The following is a 25,789-nucleotide window of genomic DNA, read 5'->3' as shown; positions in this document are numbered from 1 at the left end:
CTACAATGTTCAGGAGTTGTAATGCATCTTAAAATCTGGCAGAAAGAACCATATGTTTTATTTTTTCAATTTTCAAAGTAGGTGTTGTACTTACAATGTACTATTATATACTGATGTAACTGCTTTAAGGCTGAGTGCAGAATCTGTGTTCCCACCACTCCTCCATCCATTCCACTTAGCAGAGTCATTGATTTGAAGAATGAGACTGGGGACAATTATTTTTGCAGCATGCTGAGGTCCAGATTCAGGGTAGTGCGCAGTAGGCATCTAGAATTCAGCACATGCGTACGTTCCTCTGATTTCTTTTTCTGCCTTGTGACTTCCCTGAGATCAAAGTATGTACCTCAAATCTGGCATCTGCTCAAGTGCTTTCCTGAATAGGAAATGGGATAATTTCCTGAACAAGGGTCTGGGGAACACAAGTAAGTGAGTGTAGATGAAGTGAGGCAGATATAATGGGCTAGGATGTTATTTGGGCAGAGAGAGCAGTAGTGCTCAAAGATTGCTTTATGGAAGGTATTTTTTATAGATAGTCGAGAGGATGTCTTGCTTTGGCATGACGTAGAATCTGCAAATATTTAATAACACCTAGTCATGTTTTCTTCACCTGCCCAATTAAGAGATTGGTTAGATAATGAATTCTGTTTTCAACGCCTAGCAGTGGCTGTGGCTTCTTAAATCGTGTAGGGTATTAAAAAAGCATAGAATAGAGTCTTCAGAAGCCACACAATCTAATGGGGAAGAGATGACTGAATTGCTAGTCTCTTGCTTAATACCTGAGAAAATCATGTGAACATGTTTGTGCTGACAGAAGCAGTCAGGATGTGGAATGAGTGTTTCTACTGAATTTCAGGGGGCTTTTTGTAATCATGGTAGACTTTTGGAGGCTATCTTTTTTTCCCATCACTTTTCTACTGATCGAGTCAGGAACAAATAGGATTAAAAATAGGGGGGAGGGAGATAACTAATCAGAAAGTGTAGAAAGAGATCATTAGTTCTATCTGTGAAATATTCAGTTAAAACAATACTTTGCTTTGTCTTCTTGTCATCTCCTAGGTCATCTCTGCCGCAAAACAACAATGAAATTCTTTAGAGACAAGCAGACAGAAGGGAAGAAAATGAAAGTGTTTTCCCCCAAGGGGTTGATACATATGGATAGATTAGAAAGGAACAAAAATGTGAAAACTCAAAACTGATACCTTTGCTATGAATATAGCCTTTGTTAGGTATAACCAAAACTCAGAATGTGGGACACTGGGGCACAGTATGTGATTTAAGGCAGCTAAATTGAGTGTCTCATGGGACTGTCTTCAGACATGATCTCCGTGGTTTTAAAGCAACAGTAGAAGGCTCATTAGTGCTAGATTAGATCCTTCTGGTGTAAATGAAGAATTAGAAAGGGAATGTAAATCCCAGGAGAAAGTTAGGACCTGTCACATGGAAACTGAATCCACTTAAATATCCCTGGAGAAGACAACACTTAAAACCTGACCATTGCTGCTTTAATGTGGAAAACCTAGAGGGTGTAGATGTGTGTGTTTTTTATCTCCTAACCTCTGTTGCTGGTACTGAAGAGATTTTTATAGCCCTTGTGGCTTGAGATGCTACAGGAAAGTGTTTGTGTTCAGCTTGGCTCAGTGCCTCCATTTTAATCACTATGCAAAGTGAAAGGACAACGGTTTTACTGTGGTGCTTGGTCTGAAAAGAGGACCCTAAGCAAAACCCGGTTATTCTTCAGGGGATTTCCTGATTCTTGCATGTATTCTTTAACAAAGTATAAAGTGTACTGACACAGGCCTCTGATGGCTATCATAAAACATTCCCTCTTTAGTGTTTTTTTAGTATTCTGAAAACTAACCAAGGATCCTTGTGTATTCTGTTTAAACGCAGTTGTTGTGAAAATGTAATTAGTGTTAATATTCCGGAGATGTGTTGGATGCTGGGAATTGTCTGTGCACGTATATCACTGGCTTTTGAAGAACACCCATGGAGTGCTACTGCTTTTCGTTTCCTTGTGGCATGCCACTGAAACAAAGCCCATAATGCAGACTGGTGGTTTTCCTGCTCTCTCCCTTTCATGGTGGTGAACCCACAATTAAATTGCTGCATTGAATGCTCCAACTGGTTGAGCTTTTTCCCTTATGCTCTGATTACATGCTTTCCCTGCTCTTTCTCCCTAGATAACTGCCAATACTCTCTATTCTCTGTGTTTCAGTTTTGCTAGAACTGCTCAAAGTGTTTCAGGTCTCTGCTGAAGAAAATAGTGTGAAAAACCAGTAATTAGAACCCCAAATAAATATTTGAGGAGAGTAGAGCTGTAGTTTCACATTTCCTTGGCACTGCTTGTTTCCTCAGGTTTCTAATGGTATTCACTCTGAATTCTTTTGAGTCTCTGTAACTTCATGATCTTTGATCCCTCCATTTCAGTGTGCCTGATTTTGACAAAAGTAACATTTAAGGGTTTGTACACTGTCATGGCCAACATGCAGGTTTGTCCCTGATTTTCACACTTACTTTCTAAAATGCCAGCAGCATGTTTTTCTCTGGTAGCACTTCCAGGCTTGTGATGTTGGAGCACTTACCTTTTCTGAGATCATTAGGGATGGTATGGTATTCCTCTGCAGCCTGCATATGGCCTGGGGCAAACCCACTGTATTGCCTATACTAATTGCAGTTTGTACCTCTGATGCCTTCTTGCAAATTTTTTTGCTCCTTCCAAATTACCTTCTCTGCTGAGTGCTGAAGCATGTGGTCTTATTCTGGGGTCTATTCAAAGGGGAGGAGATAGAATCACAGAGTGGTGAATGGAGAGAATGGATCAGGTGAATTAATGGCCAGTCTTCGCGAGCGAAGATTTGGGAAAGGTCATTAACCCTTCCAGCCTGCGCAGTGGATTTTTTTTTAGGTGAGACACAGCGTGCGCTGAACTGAGCCCACCCTTTAGTCCTGAGGTTCATCTGCCGGGGCCGAGCAAAGCTTGGACAGTGGCAGTGAGGTCCCCAGGATGTAGGTTTGTTTAGAGTGACCTTCTCTTAGGTGGATTGCCTTCCACGGCTGACGAGCTCCACCTGCCCAGGGGGCCGGGAATCGAACCCGGGTCGCAGCGGTGAGAGTCAGACACTCTAACCACTAGACCACCAGAGGCCAGGTGAATTACTCTGTAGTTTAAAGAGGAGGATGTTTGACAATGCCCAGGTTTGTTACCGTCTATTAAATTCAATATTTATGAGTAGGCAGATGTGGAGAGCAGCCTTGATGGTAAATGTAATCTGTGAACTTTGAAGTTCACAGTTTGAAGTTTCTGTAAACCTATCAGGGTTTTCCTGCCCATCTGTTTCTTTTTCTTTTGTTCCCTGCTGAAACCATGTCCTTTGTTCAAACTGTCTTGCTTACCAAAGGGCCCTTGTTACATTTGCCACACTCGATTTCACTATCTTCGTATGCCTCCGCTAGGATATACTTTAAGCTAAACCTGACTTTCCTTTTTGCCTCACAACTATGTTCTTCTACTTCTTCACTGCTTGTACTTAAGCTGCATTGGTTCTTCTCTCCATCCTTTGAACCTCACAGTGTCAGTAGTGATTAAGCCTCAGGTGTGTTATTCCTTCAGCCATTGATTAGTGGAGAAGCTGTATTTTAAAGGATTTATTGCAAAAATCCATCTGTGAAAGGCTAGCCAGTAGCCCTCACCATTGCTTTAAACACCTACCTTTCTTATCACCACCATGCACCTGTACACCAGGAGGGGCTGGAAAAACATCATCACATGCTGATAGGATTATTCTTCAAAATTACTAGGTATCTTCAACTGCTGCTGTGTGGCCCTCTCAACTTTTCCAGCAAATTGATAAGTGTATGTTGAAATATGACTGGAATTAATGTATACAACCATAGTAGTTTATTGTTCATTTTATTACCCGTTTCATTACATCTAGACTTTGATGTTTTTAATTATCTTAGATTAAATACTCCAGTGGTACCACCAGGGCAAGCAGATTACAAGTGTTAACAGCTACATGGATATTTTTGTAGAAATTGCATACCCCTATACATAATGTACATATATATATGTACTTCTGTTCATGTAAAACTTCTGAGAACACGTGGGTTTTGAAGACTGCTGAGCCTACACATTCTCTTTATTCCAGACTACTTTATAGCCTTCTCATTGCTCTTGTAGGCAGCACCACACATCTAGACTTTGATGTTTTTCATGACACTCTTATCCTCTAATTAACTTCATTAATTTTGCAATTAGTGAAGTTAATTAGTGGGTAAAAATGCTGTATGAAACTTCAAAGTTTCCATTTTAATCACAGTTTGTATTAAAAATAATTATCACATGCTTGATTACTAAACTCAATTCAGTTAGTTCAGACTGTGTCATGTGATAATAAAGCCAGCTTTGTTCTGTATCTTTCCTGGCTAGTTAGTAGTATTTTTCACTAACAATAACTGAGGCTTTGTCTGATTTCTGAAAATGCAGCTACAGAGAAAAAGCGGTGAATGAGACAAAAAAGAAAAAGAAATTGATCATGATATGACTGAGTGGAAGTTGGGTTTCAGTTTGGGTAAGTAGAGAAACAAGTTGGAAAAGGGAGAGGTGAAAATATTAAAAAAGTCTGCCATGACAAGTTGTATATATGGGATCAATACTTGACTAGCAACCTCCTCTCCTTTGATGAATCATTTTAGAAGATTTGTGCTCTGAGTTGTACTGCCTGACTGTGTCAGCCTGATCACTATCTACTATGGATACCTAAAGATAAAGGCATGGTAAGGAAAATCCGCTTACCTAAGTGAGGATAGCAAAGAGGACATGTAGAAAATCTAAAGCAAAGAGCACAAAATCTGTGAGGCTGGAATAGGTAGTGGGATGTAGTAATAACAATAATAATAATAATAATTTAATAATAATGATAACAACAAAAAGTGTAGTAGCAGTAATTGTGGGGGACCTGAGGAGCCACAGTCACTATGCATTCCACAGTGTCTGTAGATCAGTCCACGGCATTTCACACCACCTCCCTCATTTTAACCAAAGTAATGTGCCCATTCATACAGGTATATGTAAATGAATTCATTCTTTGAGGCAGATGAGTGTTGTCTTAGAGCCATGTAGAAGGCCTGTGGTAGCTCTTGGTTGCAGTTTTCTCCCTGAGCAGTGCATGGTCTCTGTGGACTGTGCTGGACTGCCCCTTTTTCTTATTCCATGTCCTTTCACCTGTATGATGAGATGTCTCCCACCTCATACCATTCATAGCTGACTAGAGAAGTCTTCATCTTAACCTTCGGGTGTCAGAAGTCTCATCCTGAATTTCTCTATTTCTTTTTCTTTTTTTTCTTTGTGCTTCCAATGTAAGCATAGACGTTGTCTTAGACAGCTTAGTGCTCCAAGCCCAAACATAAGTGCAGTGGCTGAGTCCAAGCTCCTGTACTGGTACTTCCATCTAAAACACTGGCATCAGCCAACAAAGCAGCGTTACTGCCTGGTCGTTTCCCTGTGATGCATATTGTATCAATTTTTATAGTTCTTTTATACTTTCAACAGACTTTGTAACAGCAGTAATGTCATTCACATAATTATACCATAATTGACCTTAGCATTGAGCATCCTTGGCTTTTACTGCTGTTTGCTTAATATGGTCAATTATCTTGTAATTCCCACTTTGTTGGGAATTATTGTTTTAATTATTCCCCTCCAAATACATCATTTTGGCATAGTAGTAAGAGTACACATGGGAATGGTCATATTCGTGAATACTTTAAAGAGTTACCATCTTAAACACGTGGGAAGGCTTTTCATCCTGTTATCTCTAGTCATTACTTTTAACACTGATTTAATTTAATTATTACTTAGTCTGCTCAGGCCAGGTCTTCATCTAGAGGAATCAGCATACGGGGAGTTGGGGCTTGCAGGATTTGAGAGCACTTGTATGGCTGTACAGTCTGACAACACTGATTTCTGCCACGTTACAGTGTGAGCCATCTATGTTGATGCAATTAACTTCCAGTGGAACCTGGGGCTAAAACAGGGAGTGTTTTTTCCCTTAGCAATTTGAACTATTAATTATCCCAAATAGACAGCATGCTGGAGAGAATTTTACTGCTGCGTAAGGGGTTTGCATGGCTTTTTTGATACTTATTTAATTTGCACCTGTATGGCAGTGGTACTCCACCAGGAGCAGTGTCCTGCCAGTGTTGGAGAGAAAACAGAGTGATCCTTGTGGTAGGAGATTGTTTCAGTTAGCACTGCTCTCAGCGCTGCCCAAAACAAAGACTGAAGCATAGCATGCCATGCTTTACAGCCTAGTGCAAAAAATACTGTGGGTCCAGCACTAGAAACACACTGTTCCACTTCTTAAGCAAATTATTTGAACACAGCAATGTGCTCAGTCTATCCATAAATATGTATGTTCAGTTGTTTTTTGTCAGCATTTTGTGTTGTATTTAACATGAATAAAAATGTTCTACCTAAGCAGAATAAGAAAAACCTGTATATTTTGCTCAAACACAACTAAATGTAACCTACTTTCACCAAAGAGTATTTTTCCGATGTCTGATCTAATTATTATATGCGAGCAAACTCAGCATTATTTAGTAGGAAAATGCTACTCTTTCAGTAGATTAACACATTTTATTAAAGAAAACAGCAGTGTGAAAAGACTTTATTTCTCTATAAATGTTAATAGTTACTAAAACAAAGGCTCTGGCCCATTAAGTTACAGTCTCCCAAGTTATAGTGCTGAATCACTTAATTTCTCTAAGTAGCCATCCTATTCCTGCCTCTTAAAGACAGCTGTTAGGAGAGCACTGGTGTTTTAATCAAGGAACAGGGCAGAATCTGTCAGCTAAACCATTTGCTTTGATGGAGGTTTTCTTTCACAGTCTGCAAATGTAAGGGCCTCTCTTGGAACATGTGGGCCTGCACACTCAGGAACCAAGGTGTAGGTGTGTACAGGATTATATACAGGAATCTGATGTCAGTGGAAACCATGAGGACATTGTTACATCCTGGTATTTATCAATGAGGATAGATCCTTACAGATGTTTATAGACTGAAGAGCTGTTACGAACGGTGGAGGGAACTCAGTACAGGTAACAGCGTTGTCCCCTGCACAATGAAAATAAGTAGGCATTACGTCCATAGGAAGATCTACACCATAGCTCATTGGCTATGTGTATGACATGTCTTTATTACTTAGCATAAGAGGTAAATTTAGATCTGTCAACACCATTACCAGAGATCTCATAAAGTCATTGATCTTTATGTGGCAGGTGCATTTCATGTTGAAAGAAAAAGAAGGTAGTGCCGCAGAGGTATTGATAGGCTGGCTTCATGCAAGGAAAGGGGGGTGACAGTTAAAACTGGGAATATTTAGATTTTTTCTGTACTAGTTGACTCTTGAGGCAAAATAATGTTAGTCCTAGTACACTGACCTAATTTCAGGTTGGGAAATGAGATTCTGCCTGCTACCAATAGGTGAGTTGTCTCCATTTGTCTGCTAATGTCAGGTGACATGCTGCAGGAGGATTTTTTCATATTTGTATTGAGTCTGATCCATCTTTAAAGCAATAGAAGCCTTAAGCAACATGCATTACCCCAATGCCCAATGTGGTGCTCATCCTTTATATGCTAATGTTAATTAGCTACTTTATCTTTCTAGTAGGGAACTTTAATTTATTACTTTATTAAGCAGTGAAATCAAAGATTGAAATGGTATCTATAGCACATAGCTAACCAGATTGTGAAAAATGAAATTATATGGTTTCAAATTTATGAAAATAAGTATTTCTGTTTAAGTAAGTGCAGTAGTTTAATTCTTTAGACAACACTCTGATTTGTAGTTTATTGGTGATTATTTTTCTTCATTTTAAAACAAATTGCTTTCCGTAGGGTGAAGTTGAAAAATAATGAATTGAATTCACATTACAAGCTACTGTCTCCCAAATTGTAAATGAATATAAATGTAATAGCAGCATGCTATTAAAGTCTTTTGCAAAAGGCTATGCTATATCGTTGCAGTAAACAAATATGTTTTTAAAGTCATCAGTTCATTTAATGTTTCTTCTTGGACTTTATTTTAAGGGCTTCTGTACCTACTGCCACTGTTGTCTCTAAATGTCTGAACATGTGTTGTCACTTCAGAGCAAAAAATAATTTTGTTAGTTTTTGTCATTTACTATAATAATTGATTAATAATCTGCTTCAAAATTAACAGTATTTTAAGATGTATTTGCTCCTTTTCAACTTATTTTATACCGTCAGGGAGAGAGAGAGAGGGAGGCAGGAAGATATGAAAATGGGAAAGGCACAAGCAGTGTTCAGCACTAGCTTTGTTCTAAAATTTTTATTTCCACTCAGTGTTCTTAGAGAGTAATTCAAGATGGACAGTCAAAAATGTGGAAGATTTTTGCAAATTCCACCACTCATTAATCTGAGATGCTGTTGACAAGAACTGGAAATTTTAGAAAAATTGAGTGTCGCAATAGGGAGAAATATTCTCTCACATGACTTGGGCAATAAGGACAGCTTAATTTCTGTGGTTAAGTGTTCTAAATCCTTACCAGAAGCTTGTGATGTAATAAAGAAAAGAAGAAATTTTGTCATAGTGATGGAGCAGAAGTTACTCAGTGTAAGTGCTGATTTCTTGGTTTATGTTCGTGTTCATAATTGTAAAATAAACCAAGGAAGATGTGCACTGAGAGCCCCAAAACAAAACAGCTGTGTAGTACAGTTTTATGTGGAACAACAGCTGTCTGTAGTGTATGGAGGGAGAACTCCCAAACCAGTGTTTCTGGATGAATGGGAGGATCTAAAATCCATCAGTAAGGACTTCTTTAGCTGTTGTTCCTCCCCACCCCATTATATAAGGAGGATAGTGATGGAAACAGTCAGCAGGGTTTCAGCTGACAATTATTTTCATCTTCATTGCTGTCATTTCAAATTCTGAAAAAAGCCTGAACACATCCTTACTTATGTACGTTCAACCACTGACTTCAGTGTGAGATAAAGTTTAGTGCATGCTTAAATGCTCTCTTGAACTACAGCCAAAAGCTACTGCTGCTGCTAAAATCAGTCCCAGAGGGAACTTTGCATCTTTCATTGTTTTATTTTTTGTATACCAAGATACAGGCTCCACCAACTTTTGGAAATATGGTAGGAGTCGATAAATGTTGCCTGCCTTGTTTAAAGGAGTACAGTAGAATTTTTGGATGACAGTGCATAAAGTACTTGTTATCTTTCTTTCTCTCCTGTCCCTACATGTGCTCTTTAGCAATCATTACTAGATGAGAGTGTAGAATGGTAAGAGAATTGCTGAGCCACTACATTTTGTTTCCATCTGCTGCAGACACAGCCTGTAATTGTAAACGGCATCAAAATAAAATGAGTTTAAGTATTTTCCCCTATTCTTGGCTGCTTTGAGACTGTTCAGAAACCTACTTCTTTCTTTGGTGAAAATCTTCATTCAGATGTTTGCTGAAGTGTGATTTGCGTTGAACCTCTTCGTCCTTTTTGATGTACACAGGCAAACACACACATACGTACACACCCCTTCTTGGACTACTAATTTAACCCTGCATATTTGTAGAGGAAACAAAACTAAACAAGATCAATGCACAGTATTCTTAAAATGACCCAAATTAGCTCTACATTCATCCAGTTGACACTGCAGATAGCCACTGTGGTCATCAGTTGATCTCCTTTTTCTGTCTCTTGCAATACAGTGTGCAATTTTTAATATAAGACACTTGATGGGTAGCTATCACCAATTAAAACCCAAAGTGCTATCTATAAGAACAGCTCCAAATCATATTATCAGCTTAAGATGTATTGAGGGGTCGTGACAAATGAACCACTGTTTTGAATAAGTGCTTGATAATGTTTCCTTCTTCTGTTTTTGGACTGCAGAGCTCTTCTGTATCTCCCTCAGCCAGTTTCAGAACAGGAGAAAAGCACAGAAATTCTACAGATTATTCTTCAGATAGTAAAAAACAGAAAACAGAAGAAAAGGAAATAGCAGCTCGTTATGTGAGTAAATTGTCTGCATTGTGCATTGTTGTACTTAAGTGTTCCTCTGAAATTTCACCCTGATTCCTTCTGCATAACTAATTTTAAAATTGAGGGTCAAATTCTCAACAAGTTCTTGCTGGCTACCTCTAATGTCTGTGTTGGATTAAAGGTTTTCGGTGTGTATGATTGATAGTGTTTTTAACAATATAAATACAGAGCACCTGGAAGCCATGTGACAGTAGTGCTGAGCTTTAGTTAGGCTGGGACTTGTTAGATCTGGGCTCGAATTTGGCTCCACTTCATAGTGCAGCACAACTTTGGATGAAGATTTTCATCGTGTGTCCTTGTCTACCAGTGTAAAAACTGAGAAGAATACTATAGCTATAGCAACCTGCAAAGCAGAAGCCCTGTAGGTGATCTAAATATTCTAATTGTATTACCACTTAAAGCTTGGGAATGGTACACTGCATATTTGTGAGCAGCCTTGCTATTTTTTCTTAATGCTTAAGAGATGTTGGGATATTAAATAAATGGGTTTTAGAACATTGTGATTTGTCGTTGCAGGACAGCGATGGTGAAAAGAGTGATGACAACTTGGTAGTTGATGTTTCCAATGAGGTATACACAATGGTGTTTTTTCTACCTTATAGTAATGGTGGTGGGAGTGTCTTCAGTGGTTTCTGTGTGTATTGGTTTTATGACTAAGATTACAGCGTTTGCCTTCATAAAGGAACTTGAAATACATGAGGGAATCCAGTCACATTGTCTTTCTTTAGAAAACGAATCAGATCTAACATTTATTTCTACAAAGGACTTTTTGTTTCTCATATGAACAGAAAGTTCTCTTGAGATATTTGAAGCCAGCACAGCACAAGATGGGATGCAGCATCTAACAGTATCTTCTAACAGTCGTTTCTTTCACTCTGGCCATGAGTTAATTTGTCAACTTTATCAGGTCTGCTAAGTGCACCAAACCTTTTCAGTCTGTCACCTAAAAAAAAGACTTACTTGCCTATTTCAATATCCATAAATTTTTTTACATGATTTAATGGCATCAAATGTTAGGACTTTCTTTAAAAAAAAGATTGTCCTTCATTATCCATCTCGATTTTACAATTGTATCAGCTAAATCAGTCGAGAACAGAAGAAAGACGTCAATTCCTATGACGGATCTTCATTCCAAAGCAAGGACTGCTCAAGACAAACACTAGTGACTAGTATGAAATTTTTATGCTAACCCATGTTGCTGATGTTTAGGATCCTTCTTCTCCCCGGGGGAGCCCAGCACAGTCTCCACGGGAAAATGGCTTGGACAAGACTCGCCTGCTGAAAAAAGATGCACCAATTAGTCCGTCATCTATTGCATCTTCTAGCAGTACTCCTTCCTCCAAATCCAAAGAACTTAGCCTTGTAAGTGCTTCAGAATGCTCCTGACCCATGATCGTATGCTGAAATGCATGCTTACTGGATTTTTTTCTGGACACAATTTGTATTTCCACCATAAATATAGTGCAATAGGAAGCATCAATTTAAAATTAGTTTAATTTATGTCTTCAAGGAAGTTTAATAACATAATACTGAGAAAGTCCACAGTCTTTTTTTTTGCAATAGGAAGAGGTTTTCATTGGTGGTGTGGGTAGATGATAGATTTGCTGTTCTGAGAGATATTCTTCTCCTCCTCCATATGAAAAGCTGTCAATCTGAGAATAAATAAAAGTACACAGGGGTTTCTTGAGCTGTTTTCCTGTGCTGTGGTTTATAGCAAATCCAGTTCCCTGCTTGGATGTGATTTGGTTGTTAGCTTTGTTTGAATTACCAGGCTATATACAACAACAATAATTCTTATTTTCTATCTAAAAAGTAATCTGTCATTTACAAGAGCCTTCCTTGACTTGCATCACAAATCATAATGCAAAATGCCTGCAAGGGGTCTTCTTTCCTTTCATATTTGTGACCACAGTTAATCACCTGCCTAAGCTGCACAGTAGTTCTCCTCTCAGTTCTTCACAGGGCAGGGTACATGATTATTTAAAGAAGCAAAATAAATAAAAAGAAAGCTTAAAGTGAATGTTGTGCTCAGGAAAGGTGGTGGAATGACAGGTTCGGGTCCGGGAGTCAGTGATTCGTCTGATGAACAAACTTGTCACAAGAATGGCACTGGACAGTCCCTGACTTTACACTCATCACTGTCTCCATCCTGTGTTTCTAGCACCATGCCTGGGCATGAGTTGTCAGTCAGTTTGGGGATTTTTTTTCCACCCTTCTTGTCCATCCAGCAGTGGCCTCTCACAGAAAATCATAATCATAATGGGAGCAGGTCCATGAGCAAAGTGAGACTACTGACAGAGTTCACATATGCTGCCAATTGTCAGATGGCAATGATTTTCATTTACCTCAGTCTGAATCATATGGACACTACTGATGGAGAAAGCTGTGAAGTCTGTAGTTAATTACCAAAACCATTCCATCTTTTTCGGTGTTTCTGCAGCTTCTCTTCATTGCCAAGCACTGTCAAAACCCAAGCCCAAAAGCTAAATATCACTAATCATACGCATTCTGGTTGTCGTTGTCTCTTTCCAACCACTACCTATAAGACTTAAATAACTCACAAACGATCTTCCTTTTTCCTTTTTGGTGACCAGAATGAGAAATCTACCACTCCTGTGTCTAAATCAAATACCCCAACTCCACGGACTGATGCCCCAACTCCAGGCAGCAACTCCACTCCTGGACTGAGATCAGTGCCTGGCAAACCCCCAAGTGTGGACCCAATAGGTTAGTGTCCACATATTTCAATGGTGTGAAACAGTGGCCATTTGTCCCTTACCAGGCTCCCTTTAGATCTACAGTGTGAAATCAGCACCTTACAGTTACTTAAATTGGGTGCTGAGCTGTTTCTTCAGCATTGTAATACAGTGTGTGTGTTTCGTTGTTGTTGCCGTTTTTGTTTTGTTTGTTTGTTTGTTTGGGGTTTTTTGTTATTATGTGTTGGGGTCTTTTTGCTGTTTACCAAACTCATGTTTCATCTGATGGATCTAGAATGCCTCTGTGACTTCTTTCTTTTTTTACTCCCTCTATAGCTTCAGGTTTAAGAACACCTATGGCAGTACCGTGCCCTTATCCTACTCCGTTTGGTATCGTGCCACATGCTGGTATGAACGGGGAGCTGACCAGCCCTGGAGCTGCCTATGCCGGTCTGCACAACATTTCCCCTCAAATGAGTGCAGCAGCTGCAGCAGCAGCAGCAGCAGCAGCTTACGGGCGATCTCCAGTGGTAAGTGTTTGCCATTAGTGCATTTAGTTTTTATTAAAGACCTGTGGGTTTAACTCTAGTTCACTCTCTTTGTGGTTTGGGGAGCATGCTATGGAGAACATGAATTAAACAGTCTTCCCTTGCCAAACTCTTACTTTAACACACCTTTTTGTTTTGCTTGGGGAAAACTATAGGTTGGTTTTGATCCACATCATCACATGCGAGTCCCAGGCATCCCTCCCAATCTCACAGGCATCCCGGGAGGAAAACCGTGAGTATCAAACATTCAGCTTTAAAAGTCAATCATCTGTTGGAAGTTGTGTTCCCTTGCTGGTTGGAATTCCCCTTAGCTGCTGAAAACTACTGTGTGAATAGAAATAAATACAGCTATTCAACGAGAGCAGGAGAATTACTGTTTAATCTTAAAGTTACATTTATAAATTTGTTTTGAAGACTAGTAGCACTCAACAGGGACTGGATGACATAGAGTAAAGGAGACAATTAAATGGAAAAAGAAGGCGAACTTCAAATCTGACTGGTTGATTGTCTGTGGAAATGCAAACTGGAATGGGATCTCAGCTATCCATCTCTACTGTACTCTGCTTCTCAGTTAAAAAAAAATTATTGTTTTGTTCACAAAAGCCTTGCAATTACTAGCAAACCTAGCAGCTGCTATAAGCAGTGTGCAGAGAAAGGAATGCTGACCTGTTTTGTTTGATTGAAAAATTATTGTATCATAATATTCAGATTTGTCCTTTATGGAATGGACTGTAAAAGGTGACCTGCTCTACCAGGCTTCTCATGTTGTGAGCCTCGAAAGAAGAATTACAGAGACAAAGAACTCTCTGCTCACATTCCTCTTGAGCTAGAGAGGAGAAAAACTAAAGCAGCTCCACAAACCACATTGATCCAGATTTTATGTAGGGGTCATCTAATTCCACTTCCTTCTGACACTTGTGGAACACTGTGACCAGTTCATCCTACAGAGTGTGAAGGTCAAGGGATGTTTGTGTCACTCTGTCTCTAGCTTTTTTGTGTAGGAACGTGTTTGTCGAGGAGTGGTTGGGGTTAGTTACACACTTGCATGTGTGAGTAAATGGATATTTACCTGCCAGTGGGCTTGCACACACACAGAATTAATGGTTAATATGGTGACATAAGCGATCAAGCCTAGTGCCTATAACTCTTCTTGTACATGTGTCACACAAATCAAACCAGGTCCAGATCTCTCAAGCATGGTAACCACCTTCAGTTGACTTTCTACTAATTTTTCCACCCTGTTAGGTGGCTGTGCAAGGAAGGTATGGAAATTGATGATGAGCTGCTTGGATTAAAAATTCTGTGGGGTACAGATCTTCATCTGATACATACCATGGGCTCTTAGAAATGTCTTGACATAGTGTTCAAGTGTTTGCTGGATTTAAGTTCATCCCCCGTGGAGTCAGTGACCTGAAAAGAAGTGTGACTGGATCTGCTAGGCTTTGCTTGCTGTGGTCTGAGCAATGGCAATTGCAGGGGTGCAGGGACTTCCCTGCTTACATCTCACTTACGCTAGAATTTAGGGGAATAAAACATGAGGTAAACTGAAATCAAATCAGTTCAATTCTGGTACATCTCCAAAGTTTTTGAATGTTGTTGCTGTGTTGATGTCTCCGTTAAACATTTAAATGTAGCTATCATTTGTCTACCATAGGGCCTGAAATTTTAAAATCTGTGGTTCTTTTAGCATGAGGGCATTGACTTTTCTTCATCTTAAGTGTGGTACTTCTCACAGCTTCCATTCAGGATTGTTTCTCATTTACTTTCTCATTTACTTTCTCATTTACTTCTCCTTTTTCTTTAGAGGGAAAGTTGTGTAAATTCTCTGCACTGTTGAATATCTTGAAATAGAGTGGGCAGCATGTAGTACATCAGGGATCTGGCCCCGAATAACTCTCTTTTCACTTTGGAGATACATCAACATGTTGACTATTGTACAATATATAAATAGGGAAAAGAAGGAAAAGGTGCTCACCAGGTGTTTATAGTGTCAGTTATTTGTAAGATATTTACAGTACTTCTGTAAGCAACATGCGATGTTAGTTCTTAGGGGGAAAAAAAAGGCAAGCTCTCAATGACCACAAAATAATCACATGTGCTGGTATGGAGTAATGAATAGAGTGAGGATAATATAAGATATAAGATTTATTTCTGTAATTTTTAAATATGCTCTCTGTGTTCATTATAAGGATGCTAAAAACCACTTTGGCTGATAAAGGTATCATACACTTAGTGCTCAACATGGCTCTGCAGAGTGTGACTGTGTACAGAAATCAGAAAAGAGGATTATGAAATTCCACTTGATTTTAGATGACCATCAACCGCTTTTTTCAGTATCTTACTGCACAAACAGGAAGTAGGGAGATAATGTGGAAGATATTTCAGATTTCTGTGGTGATGATCAAACCCTAATTTCTACTCCTTTAGGCAGTTTTCTTCTTCTAACAACCACAGAAGTCTGTCATACTGTTTCCTGAATGTATTTAATGTCAAAAACCAGAGAATGGTGATATGATCTGTCTCTCAGATTTGCCAGAATAAGAAACAGAGTACAGTGTGAGAAAAGTGTGTAAAGCACTGTGAATAGGGCAGAAAGATGAAAATGCCTTTGCATTTTGTCCCACTGACAATTATTGTTCTAGTGTTAATGCACTATGAATCTTAAATGCCAAATTCAGTAGTTGAATTCTGAACATTGCCTTCCTTCAGTGACTTTGAAGCATTAATTAAGGAAGTGAACTTACAAAGTATTCTCATAAAATGATTTTTTTGTGAGCTCTTCTCATCCCACCTTGTGACAATGAATTTTTCATCAGTACTATGATGATTTTTTAGGTCTAAGGAAATTAAAGCCTTCCATTAAGCTTACCTTGGTATGTGTAGGTGAACCCTCTTACAAAGTCTGTGCCCTTGTAATAGATGCAATGTGTCAGGTAGCATCTCAGAACAAGACAATTTCACAACCTAACTGTTCTCCCTGGAAAATATTTTAAGATATAGCTGTTAATAGGTTATTCACAGGTAAGTGAGGCGTAAGTGGCAGTCACACAACACTTTCTTTCTCAGTGAGAGGCCTGATTTTGGCAAGAGAAATTGGAATCTGTAGTAGTTGTGTTGGGTCCGTGAAAAAAAAAACAAACACAAAAAACCCCAACCCGACTCCCCCCCCTGCAAAAAACAAACCCCTCCCCCAAAAAAAGAAACCCACAAAAAAACCCCACATAACCCAAAACCAACAACAACAACAAAAAATGAAAACCCCAAACCAAAACCAACAACAACCAAACTGCTCAAAAACCAAAACCAAACAACCACCACCAACAACAAAAAAACAACAAAAAATTCCATTCCAGTGCATTTTTGCTTGTCTGTCATGTCAGCTGTCAGCAACTGTGCCTTGAGGACTTAGCTCTTTGGTGGTGGGTGGAGGTTTCACTGCACCCTTAGGTACAGTGCTGAGCAGTTTTGCTGAAGGGGCTTGGGAGCCACTGTGTGTTTGGGGCAGATTGGCAGCGGTCCAGCTGAAGCTGCCACATCAGAGTCAGTAAAGTGAGCAAGTAAATGTCCCCTGGCATGCAGCTACCTTCCATGCTCTGCAGCAGCCAGCCAACTACTTCTGTCTTTCAGGGGGCCCTTACCCAACCTTCCTTCCCTTCTCTGCATGCAGTGATATCCTGATCCCCAAGTTTAAGAATGCCTATGCCCCAAAATAAAGAGTAGTGTCATATAGCCTCATGTCATGTCATGTCATGCCAGAAATCATCATTGCATGAGTTGTAAAAGGTCGTTTGATTGGTGCTTGACTTTTTACATTAAAAGATGAGTGATTAGCTAAGTTTATGCTTTGAGGGCCATGCTATAGATAAATATTTCTTCTTTGCATGATTAAAATACCTGATATAAGCTAAGTTCATTAGAACATGGTGCTAATAATACCAAGGTCATGTGTTTGATTCCCATACACGCCATTCACTTAAGTGGTGGACTCAAGGATCTTTGTGGGTCCCTCTCAACTCAGGTTAGTCTGTGAAAAAGACTGCAAAAAAATTGAGCTAAGGGCACAATATAAAAGCCTACAGTGGAAACATGTCTTTGATTCTATTTTCTTAAACAGGCTTGAAGAAAAACTCTTTAAATCACCCCCTATAATTTTTCCCCCTCAGAGCATACTCATTTCATGTAAGTGCAGATGGTCAGATGCAGCCAGTTCCTTTCCCTCCTGATGCCCTCATCGGTCCAGGAATCCCTCGCCATGCCCGTCAGATCAACACTCTGAACCATGGGGAAGTTGTGTGTGCAGTTACCATCAGCAACCCCACAAGACACGTGTACACGGGTGGGAAGGGGTGCGTCAAAGTCTGGGACATCAGCCACCCTGGCAACAAGAGCCCTGTCTCTCAGCTGGACTGCCTGGTAGGTGAACAGCAGCATATGGCAATGAAAGAAGATAGGAGGTTGTGTTAATATTGCAATGCTACATCTTAGGTGCAAAAAATAGTGTGTATATGAGTGCTGTCATGGTATCAAAGATTAGTATTACATTTGTAATTTTGGTGTTTCTTTTAAAATTGAGGTTGAAGTATATCCCTTTCATACTTGTGGGGTTTTTTCCCCACAATGACTCAAAACATTTTTAATATCCTAAAATTTTATTGGTAGGAGGAAAGATCAAAGACAGCACAACAGATATTGTTTATAAACTTTGACATTTTTTGGCAGTCTTAAAGCTTGATATCCTATCATGCTTAAAACTGCTGTCTTAAAGCTGTATGCTCTGAGAATATTTGAAGATTGTGTCACGTGTTTTGTGTATGTGTAGGAACGGATCGCCCAATCTTAATGTGACAAAGATTAAAAATATTATTAAAAATATCCCTGAGTGTTATTCACAAATTATTTGAATGTGCTAACAAGATGAACTGTTGCTAGCAGCTTTTCTTTTGTAATTTAGCAGTTCTTGGTAAGATGTGGCTTGCATGTTGCAAAGGTAGTAAAATACGAACTGTGCAGCACATGTAGACTTACAATGAATTGCTACACAAGTTGCTACGCAAATGAAGAAAATTACCCAAATATTTTCCTCTGACATCTCCTAGATGGTGGCAGCCAGTCTCACTGGAGTGGGAAGGGGGGAAGTGTGCTGGGAATTTGGTAATCCCCCATGCTGAGAGGCTAATGTGCTGAAATAAACAGAGTATGAAAATATAACTTTCTACACCAGCTGTCAAATACAGCTATCTTGAATTGTTTTGGGCTGGGTTCAGGTCTTTGCATTTTGATGCTAATTAAGATTAAATATCTCTCACTGCTGAATTTTGTAGATCAAGCTGAAGTACTTCCCTAATGTCATGTAATTTTCTGGCATTAATGCACTTTTATCATTGTCATAAGTATAAATGGCTCATTAAAACCAGGAGGGAATACAATACTTTTATGGATTTCTTCTCTCATGTTAATGCTGTTTTCTTTCCTCATGAGTAATCTCTTGATGGCTTCTGTCTCCACAGAACAGAGACAACTACATCCGTTCCTGCAGATTGCTCCCTGATGGCCGCACCCTGATTGTTGGTGGGGAAGCCAGCACGTTATCTATTTGGGACCTGGCAGCTCCAACTCCTCGCATCAAAGCAGAGCTGACATCTTCTGCTCCAGCTTGCTATGCCCTAGCTATCAGCCCTGATTCCAAGGTCTGCTTCTCTTGCTGTAGCGATGGGAACATTGCAGTGTGGGATCTGCATAACCAGACTTTAGTAAGGTAGGTAGACAGAACTGGATCGTCAGATTGTGAAGAATTAACTAGACACAGCCTTATGTGCACCTTTGCACATATATGCTGTTTTCTGTATGCATAGATGCTTCCAATATTTTGTTGTTTGGCAGTAGCCATGCTAATACCTTGACAAAAATCTATATGATTCTTTGTAGATTTTGATAGTTTCACAATTCCAGCCCTGTTGAGCAGCCCATAACTATAATTCCCTAATACCAGCTGATGTTGACACTGCTGTAGATTCTTTGAATAGATGGTTTTCTTTGTTTCTGTGCAATACACTGCTCTCACTCTAATCTCTTTAATCAGAGGTCCAGCAAAATTGTCTTGGGTAAAGTTCTGTGTAAATTACTGCATTGCAAACTTAGCTTCTTAGGAACATGTGTTGCTGCTCAACACTGATGTACATTAAGCTAGGAGCCGATCATATAGAGCTTCTCTGTGCACTGCACTGTGTGTATGTTTTTACATGCAATGTGTCAATGTTGCATGTAAAGTCAGGCTTTTACTTCCTGATATTCCCCTTTAGACCACTCTTTTTTTTTTAAGAACTTTGGTAACCTGCAGATTCTTCCTAAACTAAGGTCATTTTCCTGATCATGTTACATTCCACTGGAGAGAATGAGTATTTTAAGTTGAATAGTGGGTATCACAGAGTCAGCAGCAAAGATTTCCAGAGTACCTGACTCTTAAAGTGTACTTTTTGAAATCAAATTAGCACTTGGCTGTCAGGGCTGATTGCTTCATCAATTCAAAAACTTACATGATTGTCCCAGAGTTTATATTAATTTGGGATTGCTATTGGAATCTACATTACTTTTGTCTTCAATGGCTGCATGTTAGGGACTGAAAGAAAAAGGAAGTATTTTGTATACTTGCTCAGAACCAACTCTTTCCAGTGCAAGAACATGCTGATCTTCTCTCAATATATTCAGGCAATTTCAGGGCCACACAGATGGAGCAAGCTGTATTGACATTTCTAATGATGGCACCAAACTATGGACGGGAGGCTTGGACAATACAGTCAGATCATGGGATCTCAGAGAAGGGAGACAGCTACAGCAACATGATTTCACATCACAGGTTCAATCTCAGAAGCATTGGCATGTTAAGAAAAGTTTATCATGGGTTTTTAAAACAAGCACTTTTTTGGGGGGGATGAGGGGGTTTCTGAAAAAAAAAGCAGGCTCTAAGAGAACTCCAAAGAATTTTTCACTTAGTGTCATACTCTTTTTTTTTTTTACTTTTTTTTTTTAATTTATTTAATGGGGCAGCTAAATGTCTTTCTGGATTATGACTATGTGACAGATTAGTACTTCTCCTATTAGAGTAATGGCGAATCTTCTTATAAAACAAGTGTGTAATCTGTTTCCCTTTCTGTAGACTGAGGTTCAAAAATATTTTATGAAAATATTTTTAAATGCTGTCAGATAAGCTCGGACATTAACTTTTACTTGATTCAGTATTTCACTATTGCAGTTTTAATAGCATTTAATAGCATAGCTTTACAGCTGTGTTTGCATGAACTAATTTATCTTGAGTACTGTAGTAATTGAGTTATCATGTTTTTAAAACTGTAGTAGACAAAAAATGTGGTTTTGCATAGTGTTAACAGTGTAGCAAGGATCTCAAGCTCATTCCTTTACTGACTGAAGCATATGCTGTGCTAATTACAGATCTTCTCACTGGGCTATTGTCCAACTGGTGAGTGGTTGGCAGTAGGAATGGAGAACAGCAATGTCGAGGTGCTACATGTTACTAAGCCGGACAAGTATCAGTTACATCTTCATGAGAGCTGTGTATTGTCACTCAAATTTGCTCACTGTGGTAAGCAAATCTTGATATATCAATGTTTTCCTTCCTGAGAAGTTAATTCAAAATTATCTTTAAATGAAAATATAATGTAGATACTTAACTATAGGGTATAGTTAAAAATTAGGTATTAAATTTTAATATTAAGATTATTTTAAAAACTACGACTGCTTTTTGTATGTACTGCTTATTTTGTGATTAAACATCATAATGCAACCAAATGAAAATATTACTGTTCTTTGAATATGTGTGAATGCTTTGTTGTTATGATCAATCTGTTTCTTGAGGTATATTCCTTGAAAACAAAATGCAACAATAACATTAAACAATCTGTTGCAGGCAAATGGTTTGTAAGCACTGGAAAAGATAATCTTCTTAATGCCTGGAGAACACCTTATGGAGCCAGTATATTCCAGGTAATAATCTCCTAAAAGCTATTTTCCACATACATTACAGTGCAATAGAGCTGCACATCTCAGGGTCTGTCAGTAATTTAAGGAGTTTTCACATGGAAATGCAGCTAATTACTGTATTCCTTAAAGAATTTGTCTGTAATTAGAGAAAGATATGCTTTTATTTAGTAATTCAGCTCTTACAGTAAAGTAGCCCTTTAGTACAAAATTGGTTTTAATACACTTCTTTTTCACCATCTTGTACATATTGCTGTAATACTGTACCCAACTCATGTCTCCCACAGACAGCCCAAATCATGCTAACAAGAACACATCTCCCTTAAAAGTGATGTTAAAAACCCCAGTACAGCTTTCTTAATGAGGGGTAGATAAGAAAACTTCCTTTGCGGTGCAGCAGAGGCATCTTCACCGAAACATAGCATGATGGGGAAGTGTTTAGCTCTTGCAGTGGCAGGCAGAAAAGAATGTGGACATATGTTATATATTGCGCTGAAACAGCAAGGCAAATGTGACAATACATTAACATAATCTCAGCACAGACAGAAAAGCTGGAGGAGATAGAGCTACTGCAACCCGGTACATCCTGTCTCCCATCCACCTCCTATACACTTGTTGTGCATCCTCTTCCACTAGAATGTCTTTTCCTGTTTGCATCCTCCCTGATAATGTGAATTCTTTTGCGCAAAGCTTTTGTCTTTTCTCTTGGGAAGTAGTGAGAGGAGATATAGTTTATTCTTGGAGTCTCCTTATTTTATACCTGTGGATGGGTTGGGCTTTTTACTACTACTTCATGTGAATTTGTGGTTTATAACAAAAAAAAAAGGGAAGAAGATGCTTTTAATTAATTTTTATGCAAATCCAATATGTAAAATATCAGTAAATGCTCGTTCCTTGTAAAGTATATAGAAAAGACTGCTTCTATTCATTGGATTGATAGATTATCTTTAGGTCCATAACATTCATTTCCCTTTCCACAGCTGTTTTATCTTGTAATAGATCTTTTTGTGGAACAAATTTGGAGACCTGGTCTTGTAACAAAAGTACAGTACTGATACTTAAATGAGTTTTTGGTGTATTCCTGGTCTATAAACTCTTCCAATTAATCTTGAAACCCTTCAGGATTGAAGTATCGGAAAGTCGTAATTTCTTTTTTTTTTTCTTTTTCTTTTCTTGTAGTCCAAAGAATCCTCATCTGTGCTTAGCTGTGATATCTCTGTGGATGATAAATACATTGTCACTGGCTCTGGGGACAAGAAAGCTACAGTCTATGAAGTTATTTATTAGAGACAAATCTGAATGCAGACAGGACTCCTTCTCCTAGCACTTTGCTGTATATTCCTTTTGTTTTTTCTTTCTAAACTGAAAACTTAAATGCTCATCACAGTTGTGGAATTTATTTTTACCTTCTTAACTTGCTATTGGTTTGTGAATGTTCATTAAGAACTCGTGATACCAAATGGTCAGATATCTATTTGGAAGAAGATGGAATAAGCATACTGAACAGTGACCTTGACTCTTTAATTATGTATTATAGCTGTAATGTATTTATTTTGTTTAAAGAAGGCTTTCTAACAATGAACTGACTTAATAAAGCTGTCTGGCCCGGCTTTAGTTTGAAAAATGCATTGTATACTTGTGTTTTTGCAGGTGGATAAATTGGGGATCTTGGAGAAGGATGTTCAGGAGATAGTTAAAGTTACACTAAATAGACTTGTAGTTTCTATTTAAAAAAAAATAAACTTTGTTATATTTTTTAGTCCTGTTCTTGAATGAGACCTCTAAATGTTATTACAGTATAATTATTTGGTGGGAAGATGCTGTATCTTAACTATTTTAGACTGTCTTGGAAACTTAGGAAATTGCAAACTGTAGCCAGTGATCTACATGCCTGTGATGAATGGCAAATTCAGTTCACATCTAAATTAAATTTAAGTAAGAATGTGCTAATTTATATATTTGCAATGTTAATATAGCATCTTGTGTACAGATTTGTTCTCAATGCTTTTCTGTTGATAAACATAAAGCATTTTGGTGTCAAGCTAGGTTTTTTAATATAAACACCTCTCTTTGTTATATTGTAGAGAGTACAATAAGTTGCCTCAGAGAATCACCTTTGTTACTTCTGGAAACTTTTGCAATGTTTCCTTGAAAATGGGGATATGTGTCTTTGGGCAATTTTTCAATTACAAGAGATTATGAAAAATATTTGATATGTTCTTTGGAAACTGCACTGAAATAAGAATGGATGCCTACCAGTATACAAACTACAAAAGCAATGACCTCCAAGGTAGGATTTACAAGAGTACTCATTCCGACATTCAAAAAGGAATGGATTCTCATTGGGATAAGGACTTGCTTTGTTTGCCAGCAGTTCAATCCAAGTCTTGATTGGATGTCCCTAAAAAGGACGCAGACTGAGCCATTGTGCCAGAGACAACGTGTTATCTTTTTATGTTGTTGTTGTTGCTGTTGAACTATGATCTGTGACTTTTTTTTTTTTTTGAATGCTTTAAAAAAAATCTTTAAGTCTGTGGATCTGCTGATGTACAGTGCCTTTGCTGCTATGGATCAAAATCAAAAGACCCGTGTAGATAAATCTTATTGTATAAGTAGAAAATTACTTAATTTCATACTAGAAATGGATTGATGCTGCAAGTTAAAATGGACTGTTCATTGAAGTTCCAAATGTGGTAGCAAAAATGGTGTCTTAAGTGCTTAGTGTTTGATGTCATTAACAGTTTCGTAATACTCTACATTGTAGAAAGATTTTGATACTAAACTGTGTCATTGTACATAGTTCTAATGCATTGTATTGACCACCAGTACTTCTATAATGGTAGATTATTGTTTGTGCATTCAGACTTTTAGGCATTAAAAATAAGTAACTTCTAAGACGCATTTTTCTTTCTTTTCCTCCCCTCCCTCATTCTTAATGCGTGTGATAATCTCAGTTATGTGTGCAGAATGCTGTCCGTAAGGACAACAGCCATTCAGTCACAGAACATGCCACTACAGATACTTTGTGGTTTTGACACTGAGGGACAATGTAGAGTTTCATCTGAGCTAGTGAAATCAATGAATTTATAGTTTTCGAAGTTACTTGACTGCAGTGATTCTGAACTCTTGGAAGCATTAGCCACAAGACTTCGGCTGGGTCACCTGGGAGTTTGCCACCTCCCATTTGGGCAGTTGTCCACCTGACATAAAGCTTTTTGTTATCCCATACCTTGGAGAGAGTGAAATTGGGGACCATTCCTGCTCGCATGCCTGCTGGAGTATGTAGAGCTTGGCAGGATTTGGGGAGTAGTGTTGCACTGCAGCATCACACCTGGGTTTCCCCGTCCAGACGTAAAATCTGTTGATGCCCATAGATAGGCTTCTCTCAACTACATTTGGGTTTTAGATTAAGAATTTAGCCCAGCTGCTGTGAAATTAGGACTTGGGTTAAAGTGAATTAGGGGAAATTAATTTATACACTATTGGGAAGTGGGAGGCAGTGGGGGGAAGGAATTATGCTGTCTATAACAGGAAAAATGGAAATGGAAAAAATCCAAGAGAAATTTGGAATTAAATCATTGTCCCATAACCCATTTCTGAAAAGTGATATTATGCATGGTGGAAATTCCCGGGCAGGCAAGCCTGTCATCTTGTGGTATGCCAACCCATCTTGACTGCTGGTACATGAACCCAAGCTGAGAAATGTTTAGGGGCTTTTTGAAATGTCAAAACAAACCTTAAGTTGATAGAGTCATTTACCTTTAGTGTGAGTGATTGGGTAATACTTGTTGATGGAGGAGACTAGAGGGAAGTTTCCTCCAGAGCTATCAGTTTCCTTAGAGTTAACGGTAAAGAGTTTTCCAGTTGTCTCCCAGAATAATGTATGATTTTACTCATATTGAGGTTATGTGCCACTTAATACAATAATGCTCCATAAAAGTAAACATGGTACAAATACCCTCTGTTATTATTTACTCTTGTCTGAAGAAACATAATTTACCTGTTATAATGGAGACACTTTATCTTTTCAAAAGCATTGAAAAATTTAAAAGGCTAGAGAGTACTCCATTTACTAACAAAAGAGAAATGACCTACTTAATATATGCAGAGGATGTTATATTTTTATGTAGTACTTCAAGCATGAGATTACTTAAAACATCTAACATAAAGCATTCCTTTAAAAAGAATAAAACTTTGCATACAACTGAATTTGTACCAGAGCTAGTTTTGACAGCAGAGTAATATATTTTTAGAGCAGCCCTCCATATATATGCTTATTAATGTGTGTATTAATGGCTGGTAAACAGTCTAGGAATTAAATGCTTTAATCCTGGATTACTGCAGTCATGCTGATTTTTTCCCTTCAGAGCTGAGTGCAAGTGAAAGATGGTACAGAGCTACTTTCTGGTTTTTAGTTATGTATACATAGGGACACTTTTCTTTTTCATTCATTAGTTTCACTTGCCACTGCACAGCACAATTTTGTGTAA

At 38.5% G+C, this 25,789-nt stretch overlaps 1 protein-coding gene across 2 annotated transcripts in view; it reads left to right on the top strand.

Annotated features, from left to right (window-relative positions):
- The window catches only part of TLE4 (TLE family member 4, transcriptional corepressor), a 100,112-nt gene extending 75,918 nt beyond the window's left edge, over positions 1 to 24,194 (top strand). For both annotated transcript variants that reach the window (XM_027737154.2, XM_027737153.2), the window contains exons 9-20: positions 9,914 to 10,033; positions 10,580 to 10,633; positions 11,273 to 11,425; positions 12,658 to 12,790; positions 13,096 to 13,289; positions 13,463 to 13,539; positions 17,471 to 17,720; positions 18,815 to 19,062; positions 20,013 to 20,160; positions 20,754 to 20,904; positions 21,229 to 21,305; positions 22,479 to 24,194. In XM_027737154.2, the coding sequence (XP_027592955.1) occupies positions 9,914 to 10,033; positions 10,580 to 10,633; positions 11,273 to 11,425; positions 12,658 to 12,790; positions 13,096 to 13,289; positions 13,463 to 13,539; positions 17,471 to 17,720; positions 18,815 to 19,062; positions 20,013 to 20,160; positions 20,754 to 20,904; positions 21,229 to 21,305; positions 22,479 to 22,586 (1,713 nt within the window). In that variant the 3' untranslated portion in view covers positions 22,587 to 24,194. The remainder of the gene's footprint in view (positions 1 to 9,913; positions 10,034 to 10,579; positions 10,634 to 11,272; positions 11,426 to 12,657; positions 12,791 to 13,095; positions 13,290 to 13,462; positions 13,540 to 17,470; positions 17,721 to 18,814; positions 19,063 to 20,012; positions 20,161 to 20,753; positions 20,905 to 21,228; positions 21,306 to 22,478) is intronic.
- Positions 24,195 to 25,789: the final 1,595 nt, after the last annotated feature.

The sequence above is a fragment of the Pipra filicauda genome, unplaced genomic scaffold, assembly GCF_003945595.2.
Source record: "Pipra filicauda isolate LSUMZ 115617 unplaced genomic scaffold, ASM394559v2 scaffold466_size504700_pilon, whole genome shotgun sequence".
In the NCBI taxonomy this organism is placed as follows: Eukaryota; Metazoa; Chordata; class Aves; order Passeriformes; family Pipridae; genus Pipra; species Pipra filicauda.
This window is presented reverse-complemented; position numbering and strand designations above follow the sequence as displayed.